The 21,224-nt window shown below is 50.1% G+C and overlaps 1 protein-coding gene across 1 annotated transcript; it reads right to left on the bottom strand.

The window, feature by feature from the left end:
- Positions 1–5,127: 5,127 nt before the first annotated feature.
- RAB13 (RAB13, member RAS oncogene family) lies at positions 5,128–20,769 on the bottom strand. The gene is made up of 9 exons (XM_040412043.1): positions 20,691–20,769; positions 20,443–20,572; positions 15,278–15,338; positions 14,969–15,029; positions 7,183–7,260; positions 6,740–6,829; positions 6,166–6,231; positions 6,037–6,087; positions 5,128–5,966 (listed from the first exon to the last, which is right to left on the bottom strand). Exons 2-9 carry the CDS (start codon positions 20,564–20,566, stop codon positions 5,892–5,894), a joined length of 606 nt encoding a protein of 201 aa, XP_040267977.1. The 5' UTR covers positions 20,567–20,572; positions 20,691–20,769; the 3' UTR covers positions 5,128–5,891.
- Between the last annotated feature and the right edge of the window lie 455 nt (positions 20,770–21,224).

Raw genomic sequence — 21,224 nt, 5'->3', positions numbered from 1 at the left:
ACAGTATAATCCCTGCACCATGCTGTACAATATACAATATAATCCCTGCACCATGCTGTACAATACAGTATAATCCCTGCACCATGCTGTACAATACAGTATAATCCCTGCACCATGCTGTACAATATACAATATAATCCCTGCACCATGCTGTGTAATATACAGTATAATCCCTGCACCATGCTGTACAATACAGTATAATCCCTGCACCATGCTGTACAATATACAATATAATCCCTGCACCATGCTGTACAATATAGTATAATCCCTGCACCATGCTGTACAATACAGTATAATCCCTGCACCATGCTGTACAATATACAATATAATCCCTGCACCATGCTGTACAATATAGTATAATCCCTGCACCATGCTGTACAATATACAATATAATCCCTGCACCATGCTGTACAATATAGTATAATCCCTGCACCATGCTGTACAATACAGTATAATCCCTGCACCATGCTGTACAATATACAGTATAATCCCTGCACCATGCTGTACAATATACAATATAATCCCTGCACCATGCTGTACAATACAGTATAATCCCTGCACCATGCTGTACAATACAGTATAATCCCTGCACCATGCTGTACAATATACAATATAATCCCTGCACCATGCTGTACAATATACAGTATAATCCCTGCACCATGCTGTACAATATAGTATAATCCCTGCACCATGCTGTGTAATATACAGTATAATCCCTGCACCATGCTGTGTAATATACAGTATAATCCCTGCACCATGCTGTACAATATAGTATAATCCCTGCACCATGCTGTGTAATATACAGTATAATCCCTGCACCATGCTGTGTAATATACAGTATAATCCCTGCACCATGCTGTGTAATATACAGTATAATCCCTGCACCATGCTGTGTAATATACAGTATAATCCCTACACCATGCTGTACAGTATAAATTATAATCCCTGCACCATGCTGTGTAATATACAGTATAATCCCTACACCATGCTGTACAATATACAGTATAATCCCTGCACCATGCTGTACAGTATAAATTATAATCTTTGCACCATGCTGTACAATATACAGTATAATCCCTGCACCATGCTGTACAATATACAGTATAATCCCTATACCATGCTGTACAATATACAGTATAATCCCTACTCCATGCTGTACAGTATAAATTATAATCCCTGCACCATGCTGTACAGTATAAAACATAACCCCACAGTGTAGGTGTTATATTTTATATTTAACAGCATGGTGCAGAGATTATAATGTATATTGTACAGCAAATGTATGGAGGTTACACCATGCCGGACAATATAACCCCTGTGGGATGGAGAGATAGATAGATATTATACCCATATACAGTCTATACCTATATACAGCCTACACCGTGTAGACTGTACATAGGTATAGGCTGTACATAGATATAGGTAGTACATAGGTGTAGAATGTATAGAGGTGTAGACTGTATATAGTTGTATGCTGTATATAGGCTGTATATAGGTATAGGCACTGCCTATACCTATATACATTCTATACCTATGTACTGCCTACACCGAAATACAGCCTATACCTATGTACTGCCTACACCTATATACAGCCTATACCTATGTACTGCCTACACCTATATACAGCCTATACCTATATACAGCCTATACCTATGTACTGCCTACACCTATATACAGCCTATACCTATGTACTGCCTACACCTATATACAGCCTATACCTATGTACTGCCTACACCTATATACAGCCTATACCTATATACAGCCTATACCTATGTACTGCCTACACCTATATACAGCCTATACCTATGTACTGCCTACACCTATATACAGCCTATACCTATGTACTGCCTACACCTATATACAGCCTATACCTATATACATTCTACACCTACAGTACAGACCAAAAGTTTGGACACACCTTCTCAGTCACAGAGTTTTCTTTATTTCCATGACTATGAAGGCATCAAAACTATGAATTAACACATGTGGAATTATATACATAACAAACAAGTGTGAAACAACTGAAAATATGTCATATTCTAGGTTCTTCAAAGTAGCCACCTTTTGCTTTGATTACTGCTTTGCACACTCTTGGCATTCTCTTGATGAGCTTCAAGAGGTCGTCCCCTGAAATGGTTTTCACTTCACAGGTGTGCCCTGTCAGGTTTAATAAGTGGGATTTCTTGCCTTATAAATGGGGTTGGGACCATCAGTGGCGTTGAGGAGACGTCAGGTGGATACACAGCTGATAGTCCTACTGAATAGACTGTTAGAATTTGTATTATGGCAAGAAAAAAGCAGCTAAGTAAAGAAAAACGAGTGGCCATCATTACTTTAAGAAATGAAGGTCAGTCAGTTCAAACTTTGAAAGTAAGGGCTATTTGACCATGAAGGAGAGTGATGGGGTGCTGCGCCAGATGACCTGGCCTCCACAGTCACCGGACCTGAACCCAATCGAGATGGTTTGGGGTGAGCTGGACCGCAGAGTGAAGGCAAAAGGGCCAACAAGTGCTAAGCATCTCTGGGAACTCCTTCAAGACTGTTGGAAGACCATTTCAGGGGACTACCTCTGGAAGCTCATCAAGAGAATGCCAAGAGTGTGCAAAGCAGTAATCAAAGCAAAAGGTGGCTACTTTGAAGAACCTAGAATATGACATATTTTCAGTTGTTTCACACTTGTTTGTTATGTATATAATTCCACATGTGTTAATTCATAGTTTTGATGCCTTCATAGTCATGAAAATAAAGAAAACTCTGTGACTGAGAAGCTGTGTCCAAACTTTTGGTCTGTACTGTATATATGTACTGCCTATATCTATATACAGCCTACACCTATACAGGGAATGCAGAATTATTAGGCAAGTTGTATTTTTGAGGATTATTTTTATTATTGAACAACAACCATGTTCTCAATGAACCCAAAAAACTCAATATCAAAGCTGAATATTTTTGGAAGCAGTTTTTAGTTTGTTTTTAGTTTTAGCTATTTTAGGGGGATATGTGTGTGCAGGTGACTATTACTGTGCATAATTATTAGGCAACTTAACAAAAAACAAATATATACCCATTTCAATTATTTATTTTTACCAGTGAAACCAATATAACATCTCAACATTCACAAATATACATTTCTGACATTCAAAAACAAATCAGTGACCAATATAGCCACCTTTCTTTGCAAGGACACTCAAAAGCCTGCCATCCATGGATTCTGTCAGTGTTTTGATCTGTTCACCATCAACATTGCATGCAGCAGCAACCACAGCCTCCCAGACACTGTTCAGAGAGGTGTACTGTTTTCCCTCCTTGTAAATCTCACATTTGATGATGGACCACAGGTTCTCAATGGGGTTCAGATCAGGTGAACAAGGAGGCCATGTCATTAGATTTTCTTCTTTTATACCCTTTCTTGCCAGCCACGCTGTGGAGTACTTGGACGCGTGTGATGGAGCATTGTCCTGCATGAAAATCATGTTTTTCTTGAAGGATGCAGACTTCTTCCTGTACCACTGCTTGAAGAAGGTGTCTTCCAGAAACTGGCAGTAGGACTGGGAGTTGAGCTTGACTCCATCCTCAACCCGAAAAGGCCCCACAAGCTCATCTTTGATGATACCAGCCCAAACCAGTACTCCACCTCCACCTTGCTGGCGTCTGAGTCGGACTGGAGCTCTCTGCCCTTTACCAATCCAGCCACGGGCCCATCCATCTGGCCCATCAAGACTCACTCTCATTTCATCAGTCCATAAAACCTTAGAAAAATCAGTCTTGAGATATTTCTTGGCCCAGTCTTGACGTTTCAGCTTGTGTGTCTTGTTCAGTGGTGGTCGTCTTTCAGCCTTTCTTACCTTGGCCATGTCTCTGAGTATTGCACACCTTGTGCTTTTGGGCACTCCAGTGATGTTGCAGCTCTGAAATATGGCCAAACTGGTGGCAAGTGGCATCTTGGCAGCTGCACGCTTGACTTTTCTCAGTTCATGGGCAGTTATTTTGCGCCTTGGTTTTTCCACACGCTTCTTGCGACCCTGTTGACTATTTTGAATGAAACGCTTGATTGTTCGATTGTCTCCTCCCCAGGTAAGTGACGCACACCCCCGGCCGTCCACGAGATGTAATGTGATTCCTCAGACCAGGCCGCCTTCTGCCCATAGTGCACCTGGTGCAATCTCCTCCCCAGGTAAGTGACGCACACCCCCGGCCGTCCACGAGATGTAATGTGATTCCTCAGACCAGGCCGCCTTCTGCCCATAGTGCACCTGGTGCAATCTCCTCCCCAGGTAAGTGACGCACACCCCCGGCCGTCCACGAGATGTAATGTGATTCCTCAGACCAGGCCGCCTTCTGCCCATAGTGCACCTGGTGCCATCTCCTCCCCAGGTAAGTGACGCACACCCCCGGCCGTCCACGAGATGTAATGTGATTCCTCAGACCAGGCCGCCTTCTGCCCATAGTGCACCTGGTGCCATCTCCTCCCCAGGTAAGTGACGCACACCCCCGGCCGTCCACATGATGTAATGTGATTCCTCAGACCAGGCCACCTTCTGCCCATAGTGCACCTGGTGCCATCTCCTCCCCAGGTAAGTGACGCACACACCCCCGGCCGTCCACATGATGTAATGTGATTCCTCAGACCAGGCTGCCGCCTTCTGCCTATAGTGCACCTGGTGCCATCTCCTCCCCAGGTAAGTGACGCACACCCCCGGCCGTCCACATGATGTAACCTGATTCCTCAGACCAGGTCTTCCTCGATTGCTCCACTTCTGATACGGACATGCTCTACAGTAGCTGTTCAGTGGACCAGACGGACTTACCTTCACCCACAGATATCAATGAGACCCTGTCACTGGTGGTCCTTCCTCAGATCACTGTTGGTAGGTACTGAGCACTACGTTCCAGGGACACCCCACAAGACCTGGCCGTCCTGGAGCTGCTCTGACCTCATTATCTACATATCATAATATGGCCGCTGTCAGATCCTTCCGCTCGCTCGTTTTCCTGCTTCCAACAACTTCAAGAGCCGACCAATCGCTTGTCACCAGCGACAAGTCATGGACAGGAAGTGCGCTGTGCGTGCAATAAATCCCTCCCCACCGTGTCATGCTGAGTATATGGGACACACAGACGACACCAGATGTTAGAAAACAGCGTTTATTACATGGGGCACCATCGGAGGAGACGGCTCCGGCGGTTCTACGTCCAGAGCGCTGCTATTAGCTCAGACCGCCAATCACACTCTCCCTTAAGAGTGGCCCTGGGGCCCCACTGGAAGTATTACTGGGAAGCCTCCACAACGGCCAATCAGGAGCCACGCTTTATTTCTCTTGTGTGTGATTGGCTGTTGTGGGGCCCCTAATATACAGTACATGGAGCGACGGACAAATACGTGACGTGTTCACCGCTTCGTAGGGGGTACAGGACGGCACTGAACAGCTTGTGAATCCCCTCGTCTGCAGCGCAGGAATGTCTGCCCCTCTCCAGATAATCCTTCTGGCGGACTACAAGTCCCAGCCTCCAGCTACTACACGTTCCATATCCTTACACCCATCTCCCGGCTCCTAATCACATCCCTCAATAATTGGCGCCAAATCTAAGATCTCCTAAAGGTCAAGAGGTCACCACAGAAGATTGGGGTCCCAGGCTGTGCCTTCAGTGCCAACGTCCAAATATGGCCGCCGCCGCTGCCCCCTCCCTCGGGTATTAACACTTCCTACTCCTATATTACTTGACCTATAAGCAATGTCCATGGGGGTCAGTAGAATGAGGGCCCCCGGCTCCTGCCAGCGCTGGATGGACCCAGGGACGGCGCCATATTAATTCCGTCAGTTCTATATCAGTCTGGATAAGCGGCGTCCTGTTACTGATGGGGGGCCGCCTGACCTCCCTCCAGCGGATCCTTATAGCACAGAACACTTGTTGCCTCCTTTCTTGGAAGAACTTTTTAAATCCACTGGATCCCTCATCCCGTGGCCCTGCAAGAAACCAAGAGTCAGCAGGAAGCACTCGGGGGTCTATGGTGGGAATATTGGGGGTCGCACTCACCGCTCTCCGGGACATCTGCATCAGGATGTCTGTGGCCAGTGCATTGAACGCCTGCCGAGAGAACAAGACGTCTTAGTGAAGGAGAACCCCGGACCCCCAGCCGGCACCGACATCTACCGGGCCACTCACCTCGTCCACGTTCTGACTGGACTTAGCACTGGTCTCATAGAAGCGGATGCCGTGTTCTTTAGCGAGCTGAAAAGAAGAGGCGGTTACCACAGGACACACCCCGAAGGACACCCCCGTCCCACGCAAGAACAGAGGACACACGTGGACATTCACCCCCCCAGTACACACGTGGACATTCACCCCCAGTACACACGTGGACATTCACCCCCCCCCCCCTAGGACACACGTGGACATTCACCCCCAGTACACACGTGGACATTCACCCCCCCCCCCCTAGGACACACGTGGACATTCACCCCCCCCAATACACACGTGGACATTCACCCCCCCCAGTACACACGTGGACATTCACCCCCCCCAGTACACACGTGGACATTCACCCCCCAGTACACACGTGGACATTTACCCCCCCCCAGTACACACATGGACATTCACCCCCCCCCAGTACACACACGGACATTCACCCCCCCCAGTACACAGGACACACACGGACATTTACCCCCCAGTACACACGTGGACATTCACCCCCCCCCAGTACACACACGGACATTTACCCCCCAGTACACCCCCTCACCTTCTCCCCGCGCTCCTTTGGGACTTTCCGTCTGCTCTCAATGTCACATTTATTCCCCAGGAGCATCCGCTCTACTCCTGCCGCAGCGTTCTGCAGGGAAGAACAGCAAGATGGAACAGTTCGGCCCCCCACACACTGAAGACCACCAATAATAACCACCTCTGACACCGTACACCAACCAGACCTATGACAATCCAGACTTTACATAGCTTTACCCCTCTGGAACCCAGCGGCCCCTCTCCCTCCGGGCCTCCGCGGCCCCTCTCCCTCCGGGCCTCCGCGGCCCCTCTCCCTCCGGGCCTCCGCGGCCCCTCTCCCTCCGGGCCTCCGCGGCCCCTCTCCCTCCGGAAACCCTGCAGCCCCTTAGCTTCTGGACCTCTGCAGCCCCTCCCCCTCCAGGCCTCTGCAGCCCCTCCCCCTCTGTTGCTCCTCCGGTCACTCACCTCTTTAATGCTCTTCATCCAGTTTTGGATATTTTCGTAGGATCGCTCGTCAGTGATGTCATAGACCAAGATTATCCCCTGAAACACAGAGAGACAGACTGATGTATGGTAGGTGGCCATTATCCCATCCCCCACAGCAGCTATCTCCAACCAGTGGCTCTCACAATGTTGCAAAACTATAACTCCCATCATGACCCTGGAAACATTGTCTTATGCGCAGTGACGGCATCAGCCTCAGGGAACGAACTGCGCATGCGCGAGATTACAGCGCTCTAGCTTTCTGACGTCAGGGAGCAAGGAGGAGATTCTGAGGATGCGGTGCTGGGCTCCTTCATACAGGACTCCTCTCGGGGTAATATGTATCAAATCAGTTGTTTTACACAATAAAAGAACACAGAGCTATGGGGACTGGGTATTGCAGATCTTGGAGTAGGGCATTCCAGAGAAGTGGTGCCGCTCGGGAGACGGAAGTGAGAAGTTGTGATTACAGTGGATGTCAGTCATAAATCATTAGCTGAATGGACAGTACAGGTAGGATGGTAGACAGAGATGAGGAGGAGATGTAGGGGGTGCAGCACTGTGGAGAGTACAGGTAGGATGGTAGACAGAGATGAGGAGGAGATGTAGGAGGTGCAGCACTGTGGAGAGTACAGGTAGGATGGTAGACAGAGATGAGGAGGAGATGTAGGAGGTGCAGCACTGTAAAGAGCACGGGTAGGATGGTAGACAGAGATGAGGAGGAGATGTAGGGGGTGCAGCACTGTGGAGAGTACAGGTAGGATGGTAGACAGAGATGAGGGAGGAGATGTAGGGGGTGCAGTACTGTGGAGAGTACAGGTAGGATGGCAGACAGAGATGAGGAGGAGATGTAGGGGTACAGCACTGTGGAGAGTACAGGTAGGATGGTGGACAGAGATGAGGAGGAGATGTAGGGGGTGCAGCACTGTGGAGAGTACAGGTAGGATGGTAGACAGAGATGAGGAGGAGATGTAGGGGGTGCAGCACTGTGGAGAGTACAGGTAGGATGGCAGACAGAGATGAGGAGGAGATGTAGGGGTACAGCACTGTGGAGAGTACAGGTAGGATGGTAGACAGAGATGAGGAGGAGATGTAGGGGGTGCAGCACTGTGGAGAGTACAGGTAGGATGGTAGACAGAGATGAGGAGGAGATGTAGGGGATGCAGCACTGTGGAGAGTACAGGTAGGATGGTAGACAGAGATGAGGAGGAGATGTAGGAGGTGCAGCACTGTGGAGAGTACAGGTAGGATGGTAGACAGAGATGAGGAGGAGATGTAGGAGGTGCAGCACTGTGGAGAGTACAGGTAGGATGGTAGACAGAGATGAGGAGGAGATGTAGGAGGTGCAGCACTGTGGAGAGTACAGGTAGGATGGTAGACAGAGATGAGGAGGAGATGTAGGGGGTGCAGCACTGTGGAGAGTACAGGTAGGATGGTAGACAGAGATGAGGAGGAGATGTAGGGGTGCAGCACTGTGGAGAGTACAGGTAGGATGGTAGACAGAGATGAGGAGGAGATGTAGGAGGTGCAGCACTGTGGAGAGTACAGGTAGGATGGTAGACAGAGATGAGGAGGAGATGTAGGGGGTGCAGCACTGTGGAGAGTACAGGTAGGATGGTAGACAGAGATGAGGAGGAGATGTAGGAGGTGCAGCACTGTGGAGAGTACAGGTAGGATGGTGGACAGAGATGAGGAGGAGATGTAGGGGGTGCAGCACTGTGGAGAGCACAGGTAGGATGGTAGACAGAGATGAGGAGGAGATGTAGGAGGTGCAGCACTGTGGAGAGTACAGGTAGGATGGTAGACAGAGATGAGGAGGAGATGTAGGAGGTGCAGCACTGTGGAGAGCACAGGTAGGATGGTAGACAGAGATGAGGAGGAGATGTAGGGGGTGCAGCACTGTGGAGAGTACAGGTAGGATGGTAGACAGAGATGAGGAGGAGATGTAGGAGGTGCAGCACTGTGGAGAGTACAGGTAGGATGGTAGACAGAGATGAGGAGGAGATGTAGGGGTGTAGCACTGTGGAGAGTACAGGTAGGATGGTAGACAGAGATGAGGAGGAGATGTAGGAGGTGCAGCACTGTGGAGAGTACAGGTAGGATGGTAGACAGAGATGAGGAGGAGATGTAGGAGGTGCAGCACTGTGGAGAGCACAGGTAGGATGGTGGACAGAGATGAGGAGGAGATGTAGGAGGTGCAGCACTGTGGAGAGCACAGGTAGGATGGTAGACAGAGATGAGGAGGAGATGTAGGGGGTGCAGCACTGTGGAGAGTACAGGTAGGATGGTAGACAGAGATGAGGAGGAGATGTAGGAGGTGCAGCACTGTGGAGAGTACAGGTAGGATGGTAGACAGAGATGAGGAGGAGATGTAGGAGGTGCAGCACTGTGGAGAGCACAGGTAGGATGGTAGACAGAGATGAGGAGGAGATGTAGGAGGTGCAGCACTGTGGAGAGTACAGGTAGGATGGTAGACAGAGATGAGGAGGAGATGTAGGGGGTGCAGCACTGTGGAGAGCACAGGTAGGATGGTAGACAGAGATGAGGAGGAGATGTAGGAGGTGCAGCACTGTGGAGAGTACAGGTAGGATGGTAGACAGAGATGAGGAGGAGATGTAGGAGGTGCAGCACTGTGGAGAGTACAGGTAGGATGGTAGACAGAGATGAGGAGGAGATGTAGGGGGTGCAGCACTGTGGAGAGCACAGGTAGGATGGTAGACAGAGATGAGGAGGAGATGTAGGAGGTGCAGCACTGTGGAGAGTACAGGTAGGATGGTAGACAGAGATGAGGAGGAGATGTAGGAGGTGCAGCACTGTGGAGAGTACAGGTAGTATGGTAGACAGAGATGAGGAGGAGATGTAGGAGGTGCAGCACTGTGGAGAGCACAGGTAGGATGGTAGACAGAGATGAGGAGGAGATGTAGGGGGTGCAGCACTGTGGAGAGTACAGGTAGGATGGTGGACAGAGATGAGGAGGAGATGTAGGGGGTGCAGCACTGTGGAGAGTACAGGTAGGATGGTAGACAGAGATGAGGAGGAGATGTAGGGAGTGCAGCACTGTGGAGAGTACAGGTAGGATGGTAGACAGAGATGAGGAGGAGATGTAGGAGGTGCAGCACTGTGGAGAGTACAGGTAGGATGGTAGACAGAGATGAGGAGGAGATGTAGGGGGTGCAGCACTGTGGAGAGTACAGGTAGGATGGTAGACAGAGATGAGGAGATGTAGGGGGTGCAGCACTGTGGAGAGTACAGGTAGGATGGTAGACAGAGATGAGGAGATGTAGGGGGTGCAGCACTGTGGAGAGTACAGGTAGGATGGTAGACAGAGATGAGGAGGAGATGTAGGGGGTGCAGCACTGTGGAGAGCACAGGTAGGATGGTAGACAGAGATGAGGAGGAGATGTAGGGGGTGCAGCACTGTGGAGAGTACAGGTAGGATGGTGGACAGAGATGAGGAGGAGATGTAGGAGGTGCAGCACTGTGGAGAGGACAGGTAGGATGGTGGACAGAGATGAGGAGGAGATGTAGGAGGTGCAGCACTGTGGAGAGCACAGGTAGGATGGTAGACAGAGATGAGGAGGAGATGTAGGGGGTGCAGCACTGTGGAGAGGACAGGTAGGATGGTGGACAGAGATGAGGAGGAGATGTAGGAGGTGCAGCACTGTGGAGAGCACAGGTAGGATGGTAGACAGAGATGAGGAGGAGATGTAGGAGGTGCAGCACTGTGGAGAGTACAGGTAGGATGGTAGACAGAGATGAGGAGGAGATGTAGGGGTGCAGCACTGTGGAGAGCAGGGGTAGGATGGTAGACAGAGATGAGGAGGAGATGTAGGAGGTGCAGCACTGTGGAGAGTACAGGTAGGATGGTAGACAGAGATGAGGAGGAGATGTAGGGGGTGCAGCACTGTGGAGAACACAGGTAGGATGGTAGACAGAGATGAGGAGGAGATGTAGGAGGTGCAGCACTGTGGAGAGTACAGGTAGGATGGTAGACAGAGATGAGGAGGAGATGTAGGAGGTGCAGCACTGTGGAGAGCACAGGTAGGATGGTAGACAGAGATGAGGAGGAGATGTAGGGGGTGCAGCACTGTGGAGAGCACAGGTAGGATGGTAGACAGAGATGAGGAGGAGATGTAGGGGGTGCAGCACTGTGGAGAGCACAGGTAGGATGGTAGACAGAGATGAGGAGGAGATGTAGGAGGTGCAGCACTGTGGAGAGTACAGGTAGGATGGTAGACAGAGATGAGGAGGAGATGTAGGAGGTGCAGCACTGTGGAGAGCACAGGTAGGATGGTAGACAGAGATGAGGAGGAGATGTAGGGGGTGCAGCACTGTGGAGAGTACAGGTAGGATGGTAGACAGAGATGAGGAGGAGATGTAGGGGGTGCAGCACTGTGGAGAGTACAGGTAGGATGGTAGACAGAGATGAGAAGGAGATGTAGGAGGTGCAGCACTGTGGAGAGCACAGGTAGGATGGTAGACAGAGATGAGGAGGAGATGTAGGAGGTGCAGCACTGTGGAGAGCACAGGTAGGATGGTAGATGGAGATGAGGAGGAGATGTAGGAGGTGCAGCACTGTGGAGAGTAGAAGTAGGATGGTAGATAGAGATGAGGAGGAGATGTAGGAGGTGCAGCACTGTGGAGAGTACAGGTAGGATGGTAGACAGAGATGAGGAGGAGATGTAGGAGGTGCAGCACTGTGGAGAGCACAGGTAGGATGGTAGACAGAGATGAGGAGGAGATGTAAGGGGTGCAGCACTGTGGAGAGTACAGGTAGGATGGTAGACAGAGATGAGGAGGAGATGTAGGAGGTGCAGCACTGTGGAGAGTACAGGTAGGATGGTAGACAGAGATGAGGAGGAGATGTAGGAGGTGCAGCACTGTGGAGAGTACAGGTAGGATGGTAGACAGAGATGAGGGGGAGATGTAGGAGGTGCAGCACTGTGGAGAGTACAGGTAGGATGGTAGACAGAGATGAGGAGGAGATGTAGGGGGTGCAGCACTGTGGAGAGTACAGGTAGGATGGTAGACAGAGATGAGGAGATGTAGGGGGTGCAGCACTGTGGAGAGTACAGGTAGGATGGTAGACAGAGATGAGGAGATGTAGGGGGTGCAGCACTGTGGAGAGTACAGGTAGGATGGTAGACAGAGATGAGGAGGAGATGTAGGGGGTGCAGCACTGTGGAGAGCACAGGTAGGATGGTAGACAGAGATGAGGAGGAGATGTAGGGGGTGCAGCACTGTGGAGAGTACAGGTAGGATGGTGGACAGAGATGAGGAGGAGATGTAGGAGGTGCAGCACTGTGGAGAGGACAGGTAGGATGGTGGACAGAGATGAGGAGGAGATGTAGGAGGTGCAGCACTGTGGAGAGCACAGGTAGGATGGTAGACAGAGATGAGGAGGAGATGTAGGGGGTGCAGCACTGTGGAGAGGACAGGTAGGATGGTGGACAGAGATGAGGAGGAGATGTAGGAGGTGCAGCACTGTGGAGAGCACAGGTAGGATGGTAGACAGAGATGAGGAGGAGATGTAGGAGGTGCAGCACTGTGGAGAGTACAGGTAGGATGGTAGACAGAGATGAGGAGGAGATGTAGGAGGTGCAGCACTGTGGAGAGTACAGGTAGGATGGTAGACAGAGATGAGGAGGAGATGTAGGGGGTGCAGCACTGTGGAGAACACAGGTAGGATGGTAGACAGAGATGAGGAGGAGATGTAGGAGGTGCAGCACTGTGGAGAGTACAGGTAGGATGGTAGACAGAGATGAGGAGGAGATGTAGGAGGTGCAGCACTGTGGAGAGCACAGGTAGGATGGTAGACAGAGATGAGGAGGAGATGTAGGAGGTGCAGCACTGTGGAGAGCACAGGTAGGATGGTAGACAGAGATGAGGAGGAGATGTAGGGGGTGCAGCACTGTGGAGAGCACAGGTAGGATGGTAGACAGAGATGAGGAGGAGATGTAGGAGGTGCAGCACTGTGGAGAGTACAGGTAGGATGGTAGACAGAGATGAGGAGGAGATGTAGGAGGTGCAGCACTGTGGAGAGCACAGGTAGGATGGTAGACAGAGATGAGGAGGAGATGTAGGGGGTGCAGCACTGTGGAGAGTACAGGTAGGATGGTAGACAGAGATGAGGAGGAGATGTAGGGGGTGCAGCACTGTGGAGAGTACAGGTAGGATGGTAGACAGAGATGAGAAGGAGATGTAGGAGGTGCAGCACTGTGGAGAGTACAGGTAGGATGGTAGACAGAGATGAGGAGGAGATGTAGGGGGTGCAGCACTGTGGAGAGTACAGGTAGGATGGTAGACAGAGATGAGGAGGAGATGTAGGGGGTGCAGCACTGTGGAGAGTACAGGTAGGATGGTAGACAGAGATGAGAAGGAGATGTAGGAGGTGCAGCACTGTGGAGAGCACAGGTAGGATGGTAGACAGAGATGAGGAGGAGATGTAGGAGGTGCAGCACTGTGGAGAGCACAGGTAGGATGGTAGATGGAGATGAGGAGGAGATGTAGGAGGTGCAGCACTGTGGAGAGTAGAAGTAGGATGGTAGATAGAGATGAGGAGGAGATGTAGGAGGTGCAGCACTGTGGAGAGTACAGGTAGGATGGTAGACAGAGATGAGGAGGAGATGTAGGAGGTGCAGCACTGTGGAGAGCACAGGTAGGATGGTAGACAGAGATGAGGAGGAGATGTAAGGGGTGCAGCACTGTGGAGAGTACAGGTAGGATGGTAGACAGAGATGAGGAGGAGATGTAGGAGGTGCAGCACTGTGGAGAGTACAGGTAGGATGGTAGACAGAGATGAGGAGGAGATGTAGGAGGTGCAGCACTGTGGAGAGCACAGGTAGGATGGTAGACAGAGATGAGGAGGAGATGTAGGAGGTGCAGCACTGTGGAGAGTACAGTTAGGATGGTAGACAGAGATACGGAGGAGATGTAGGAGGTGCAGCACTGTGGAGAGCACAGGTAGGATGGTAGACAGAGATGAGGAGGAGATGTAGGAGGTGCAGCACTGTGGAGAGTACAGGTAGGATGGTAGACAGAGATGAGGAGGAGATGTAGGAGGTGCAGCACTGTGGAGAGTACAGGTAGGATGGTAGACAGAGATGAGGAGGAGATGTAGGGGGTGCAGCACTGTGGAGAGTACAGGTAGGATGGTAGACAGAGATGAGGAGGAGATGTAGGGGGTGCAGCACTGTGGAGAGTACAGGTAGGATGGTAGACAGAGATGAGGAGGAGATGTAGGGGGTGCAGCACTGTGGAGAGTACAGGTAGGATGGTAGACAGAGATGAGGAGGAGATGTAGAAGGTGCAGCACTGTGGAGAGCACAGGTAGGATGGTAGACAGAGATGAGGAGGAGATGTAGGGGGTGCAGCACTGTGGAGAGCACAGGTAGGATGGTAGACAGAGATGAGGAGGAGATGTAGAAGGTGCAGCACTGTGGAGAGTACAGGTAGGATGGTGGACAGAGATACGGAGGAGACAGCGACTGATACACTGACGGAGCGGTCAGAGAGGTGGGAAGAGACCTAGGAGAGGGCGGTGTCCTTTGGTTGATAGATTGGAGCACGGTGAGGAGGAGATGGGGGTCCACAGTGTCAGATGCTGCCGCTCCTCTTTACAGAACGGGGGCCCTCCATGTATCACCCGTGAGCTGAGCTCTACCGGGTCATACGTGTTCGCTCACATCCGCCGTCCATGGATTTACATAGCAGGGGGTGTGCATTAGTATTGGCGCCCCACACCGGAGGGTGCTCAGCGGGTACTCACCATTGCCCCCCGATAGTAGGCGGTAGTGATGGTCTTGAACCTCTCCTGCCCGGCCGTGTCCCTGGCACAAAGGGGGAAAAAGTGTCATTTACAGGAACCAGTCACTGTCTGGCCCCGCCCCGCTATAACGTGTGTTTCTGATTGGTCGGGGGCCTGAAGGGGGCGTGTACTACTGCTAGGAGTGGTTATCTTGTTAATCATTATACAATGGAGTGTTCCTTTAATTCCCAGATCTGGGGGAGGGGACAGTGATCGTCCCTCCTCAGGCCATGCTGCTGCAGAACCTCTTGGATCCTTTCTCAGACTCACCAGACCTGCAGTTTGATTTTCTTCCCTTGGATTTCGGTCGTCCGGATTTTAAAATCGATTCCTGTGCAGAAAGAGAGAGAACCTCAGAAGGACGTCGGATCGAGTGGCGCCTTCACCCGTGGCCGGCAGCGGGACGTGGCACTAACTCCCAGGAAGCCGAGTCCTCTCCCCCCTGTCATCGTGCAGATCTCCACAGTGCCGCCCCTCCCCCACCACGAGGAGCGGGAACGAGGGGCAGGAAGGAAGACGAGGAATCCTGAGTGACAGCGATCAGAGCCAGCCGCCTTCCTGCCTTTGTTACTGGGACGAGGAAGTCCTCCGACCGGCGGCTGCGTCATGTAGGTGGAGTCAGTGACCGGCCAATCCGATCAATGAACAGCACTTTACTGCTACAAAAGACCCTCCATAAGGACATCCAAGATGGCGTCTCCGGTGAGGGACACAATACGGGCAGAACGTCCTCTCCGAAGACACATCCGCACTGTCATACCAATAATAGCTCAACTAACAACTGCGAGGGGAGAAATATACTAGAGAACAACATCATACAGCACGGCGATCGCACAATACTACAACATCATACAGCGCCGCGATCGCACAATACTACAACATCATACAGCACCGCGATCGCACAATACTACAACATCATACAGCGCCGCGATCGCACAATACTACAACATCATACAGCACCGCGATCGCACAATACTACAACATCATACAGCACCGCGATCGCACAATACTACAACATCATACAGCACCGCGATCGCACAATACTACAACATCATACAGCGCCGCGATCGCACAATACTACAACATCATACAGCGCCGCGATCGCACAATACTACAACATCATACAGCGCCGCGATCGCACAATACTACAACATCATACAGCGCCGCGATCGCACAATACTACAACATCATACAGCACCGCGATCGCACAATACTACAACATCATACAGCGCCGCGATCGCACAATACTACAACATCATACAGCACCGCGATCGCACAATACTACAACATCATACAGCACAGCGATCGCACAATACTACAACATCATACAGCGCCGCGATCGCACAATACTACAACATCATACAGCACCGCGATCGCACAATACTACAACATCATACAGCACCGCGATCGCACAATACTACAACATCATACAGCACCGCGATCGCACAATACTACAACATCATACAGCGCCGCGATCGCACAATACTACAACATCATACAGCACGGCGATCGCACAATACTACAACATACTGATACAGCACGGCGATCGCACAATACTACAACATCATACAGCACCGCGATCACACAATACTACAACATCATACAGCACGGCGATCGCACAATACTACAACATCATACAGCACCGCGATCGCACAATACTACAACATCATACAGCGCCGCGATCGCACAATACTACAACATCATACAGCGCAGCGATCGCACAATACTACAACATCATACAGCACAGCGATCGCACAATACTACAACATCATACAGCACAGCGATCGCACAATACTACAACATCATACAGCGCCGCGATCGCACAATACTACAACATCATACAGCGCCGCGATCGCACAATACTACAACATCATACAGCACCGCGATCGCACAATACTACAACATACTGATACAGCACGGCGATCGCACAATACTACAACATCATACAGCACCGCGATCGCACAATACTACAACATCATACAGCACGGCGATCGCACAATACTACAACATCATACAGCACCGCGATCGCACAATACTACAACATACTGATACAGCACGGCGATCGCACAATACTACAACATCATACAGCACCGCGATCGCACAATACTACAACATCATACAGCACGGCGATCGCACAATACTACAACATCATACAGCACCGCGATCGCACAATACTACAACATCATACAGCACCGCGATCGCACAATACTACAACATCATACAGCGCCGCGATCGCACAATACTACAACATCATACAGCACGGCGATCGCACAATACTACAACATACTGATACAGCACGGCGATCGCACAATACTACATCATACAGCGCCACGATCGCACAATACTACAACATCATACAGCACCGCGATCGCACAATACTACAACATCATACAGCACCGCGATCGCACAATACTACAACATCATACAGCACGGCGATCGCACAATACTACAACATCATACAGCACCGCGATCGCACAATACTACAACATCATACAGCACGGCGATCGCACAATACTACAACATCATACAGCACCGCGATCGCACAATACTACAACATCATACAGCGCCGCGATCGCACAATACTACAACATCATACAGCACAGCGATCGCACAATACTACAACATCATACAGCACAGCGATCGCACAATACTACAACATCATACAGCACAGCGATCGCACAATACTACAACATCATACAGCGCCGCGATCGCACAATACTACAACATCATACAGCGCCGCGATCGCACAATACTACAACATCATACAGCACAGCGATCGCACAATACTACAACATCATACAGCACAGCGATCGCACAATACTACAACATCATACAGCGCCGCGATCGCACAATACTACAACATCATACAGCACAGCGATCGCACAATACTACAACATCATACAGCACAGCGATCGCACAATACTACAACATCATACAGCACAGCGATCGCACAATACTACAACATCATACAGCGCCGCGATCGCACAATACTACAACATCATACAGCACCGCGATCGCACAATACTACAACATCATACAGCGCCGCGATCGCACAATACTACAACATCATACAGCGCCGCGATCGCACAATACTACAACATCATACAGCGCCGCGATCGCACAATACTACAACATCATACAGCGCCGCGATCGCACAATACTACAACATCATACAGCGCCGCGATCGCACAATACTACAACATCATACAGCGCCGCGATCGCACAATACTACAACATCATACAGCGCCGCGATCGCACAATACTACAACATCATACAGCACAGCGATCGCACAATACTACAACATCATACAGCACAGCGATCGCACAATACTACAACATCATACAGCACAGCGATCGCACAATACTACAACATCATACAGCGCCGCGATCGCACAATACTACAACATCATACAGCGCCGCGATCGCACAATACTACAACATCATACAGCACAGCGATCGCACAATACTACAACATCATACAGCACAGCGATCGCACAATACTACAACATCATACAGCGCCGCGATCGCACAATACTACAACATCATACAGCACAGCGATCGCACAATACTACAACATCATACAGCACAGCGATCGCACAATACTACAACATCATACAGCACAGCGATCGCACAATACTACAACATCATACAGCGCCGCGATCGCACAATACTACAACATCATACAGCACCGCGATCGCACAATACTACAACATCATACAGCGCCGCGATCGCACAATACTACAACATCATACAGCGCCGCGATCGCACAATACTACAACATCATACAGCGCCGCGATCGCACAATACTACAACATCATACAGCACCACGATCGCACAATACTACAACACCATACAGCGCCGCGATCGCACAATACTACAACATCATACAGCGCCGCGATCGCACAATACTACAACATCATACAGCACCACGATCGCACAATACTACAACATCATACAGCGCCGCGATCGCACAATACTACAACATCATACAGCACAGCGATCGCACAATACTACAACATCATACAGCACAGCGATCGCACAATACTACAACATCATACAGCGCCACGATCGCACAATACTACAACATCATACAGCGCCGCGATCGCACAATACTACAACATCATACAGCACGGCGATCGCACAATACTACAACATCATACAGCACAGCGATCGCACAATACTACATCATACAGCGCCACGATCGCACAATACTACAACACCATACAGCGCCGCGATCGCACAATACTACAACATCATACAGCGCCGCGATCGCACAATACTACAACATCATACAGCACAGCGATCGCACAATACTACAACATCATACAGCGCCGCGATCGCACAATACTACAACACCATACAGCACCGCGATCGCACAATACTACAACACCATACAGCGCCGCGATCGCACAATACTACAACATCATACAGCGCCGCACAATACTACAACATACTGATACCGCGATCACACAATACTACAACATACTGATACAGCGATCGCACAATACTACAACATACTGATACAGCGATCGCACAATACTACAACATACTGATACAGCGATCACACAATACTACAACATACTGATACAGCGATCGCACAATACTACAACATACTGATACCGCGATCGCACACAATACTACAACATACGGATACAGCGATCACACAATACTACAACATACTGATACCGCGATCGCACACAATATAACACAACATACTGATACCGCGATCACACAATACTACAACATACGGATACAGCGATCACACAATACTACAACATACTGATACCGCGATCGCACAATACTACAACATACTGATACCGCGATCACACAATACTACAACATACTGATACAGCGATCGCACAATACTACAACATACGGATACAGCGATCACACAATACTACAACATACTGATACCGCGATCACACAATACTACAACATACTGATACCGCGATCACACAATACTACAACATACGGATACAGCGATCACACAATACTACAACATACGGATACAGCGATCACACAATACTACAACATACTGATACCGCGATCGCACAATACTACAACATACTGATACAGCGATCACACAATACTACAACATACTGATACCGCGATCGCACAATACTACAACATACTGATACCGCGATCGCACACAATATAACACAACATACTGATACAGCGATCACACAATACTACAACATACTCAGGATACAAGAGCACAGAGATAACACAGGATGCATCACCCCCCAGGACAGCACATACCAGACCCCAGAAACAAGATGCAGACAGGAACACAACGTAACACAACGTAACACAGCAGCACAGCCCAGAGATAACACCATATCACACAGCCCAGAGAAGCAGGTCACGCTGGCCCCCAGAGCTGACAGTCTGCTCTATGGGTGCCCCCAGCCGGGGGAGGGGCAGGGACTACTCACCTATGGTGGAGATGTAGGTGCTGTTGAAGCTGTCCTCGGAGAAGCGGACGATCAGACAGGTCTTCCCCACCCCGCTGTCCCCGATCAGCAGCAACTTGAAGAGATGGTCGTAGGATTTCGCCATATTGACCTGAAGAGGAGGAGAAAAGTGACCAAAAAGTAAAAAAAGAGGGGGAGGAGGCGGAGGATGGGAAGGAGGAGGCGGAGGAGGGGAGCAGCCGGGACACACAACTCAGGATTGGACAAACCTGCAGGAATGAGGGAAAGAATGGGAAGAGGCGGCACCCCGGACCGGGAAGGGCAGCAACGAGACAAGGGGACAGCAATAAGTGTGACACACAGAGACAGGAATAAGTGTGACACACAGAGACAGGGGCAGGAATAAGTGTGACACACAGAGACAGGGGCAGGAATAAGTGTGACACACAGAGACAGGGGCAGGAATAAGTGTGACACACAGAGACAGGAATAAGTGTGACACACAGAGACAGGAATAAGTGTGACACACAGACAGGGGCAGGAATAAGTGTGACACACAGAGACAGGGGCAGGAATAAGTGTGACACACAGAGACAGGGGGCAGTAATAAGTGTGACACACAGAGACAGGGGCAGGAATAAGTGTGACACACAGAGACAGGGGGCAGGAATAAGTGTGACACACAGAGACAGGGGCAGGAATAAGTGTGACACACAGAGACAGGGGGCAGTAATAAGTGTGACACACAGAGACAGGGGAAGGAATAAGTGTGACACACACAGACAGGGACAGCAATAAGTGTG

This window comes from Bufo bufo, chromosome 11 (assembly GCF_905171765.1).
Source record: "Bufo bufo chromosome 11, aBufBuf1.1, whole genome shotgun sequence".
Classification (NCBI taxonomy): domain Eukaryota; kingdom Metazoa; phylum Chordata; class Amphibia; order Anura; family Bufonidae; genus Bufo; species Bufo bufo.
This window is presented reverse-complemented; position numbering and strand designations above follow the sequence as displayed.

Excerpts from the sequence above, each read along its gene's own strand:
- RAB13 (XM_040412043.1), bottom strand. The coding sequence starts at position 20,566 with ATGGCGAAATCCTACGACCATCTCTTCAAGTTGCTGCTGATCGGGGAC. Across the intron at positions 15,339-20,442 it reads CACCTACATCTCCACCATAG|GAATCGATTTTAAAATCCGG; the intron begins GTGAGTAGTCCC and ends CTTTCTGCACAG. Across the intron at positions 6,088-6,165 it reads CCAGTCAGAACGTGGACGAG|GCGTTCAATGCACTGGCCAC; the intron begins GTGAGTGGCCCG and ends TTCTCTCGGCAG.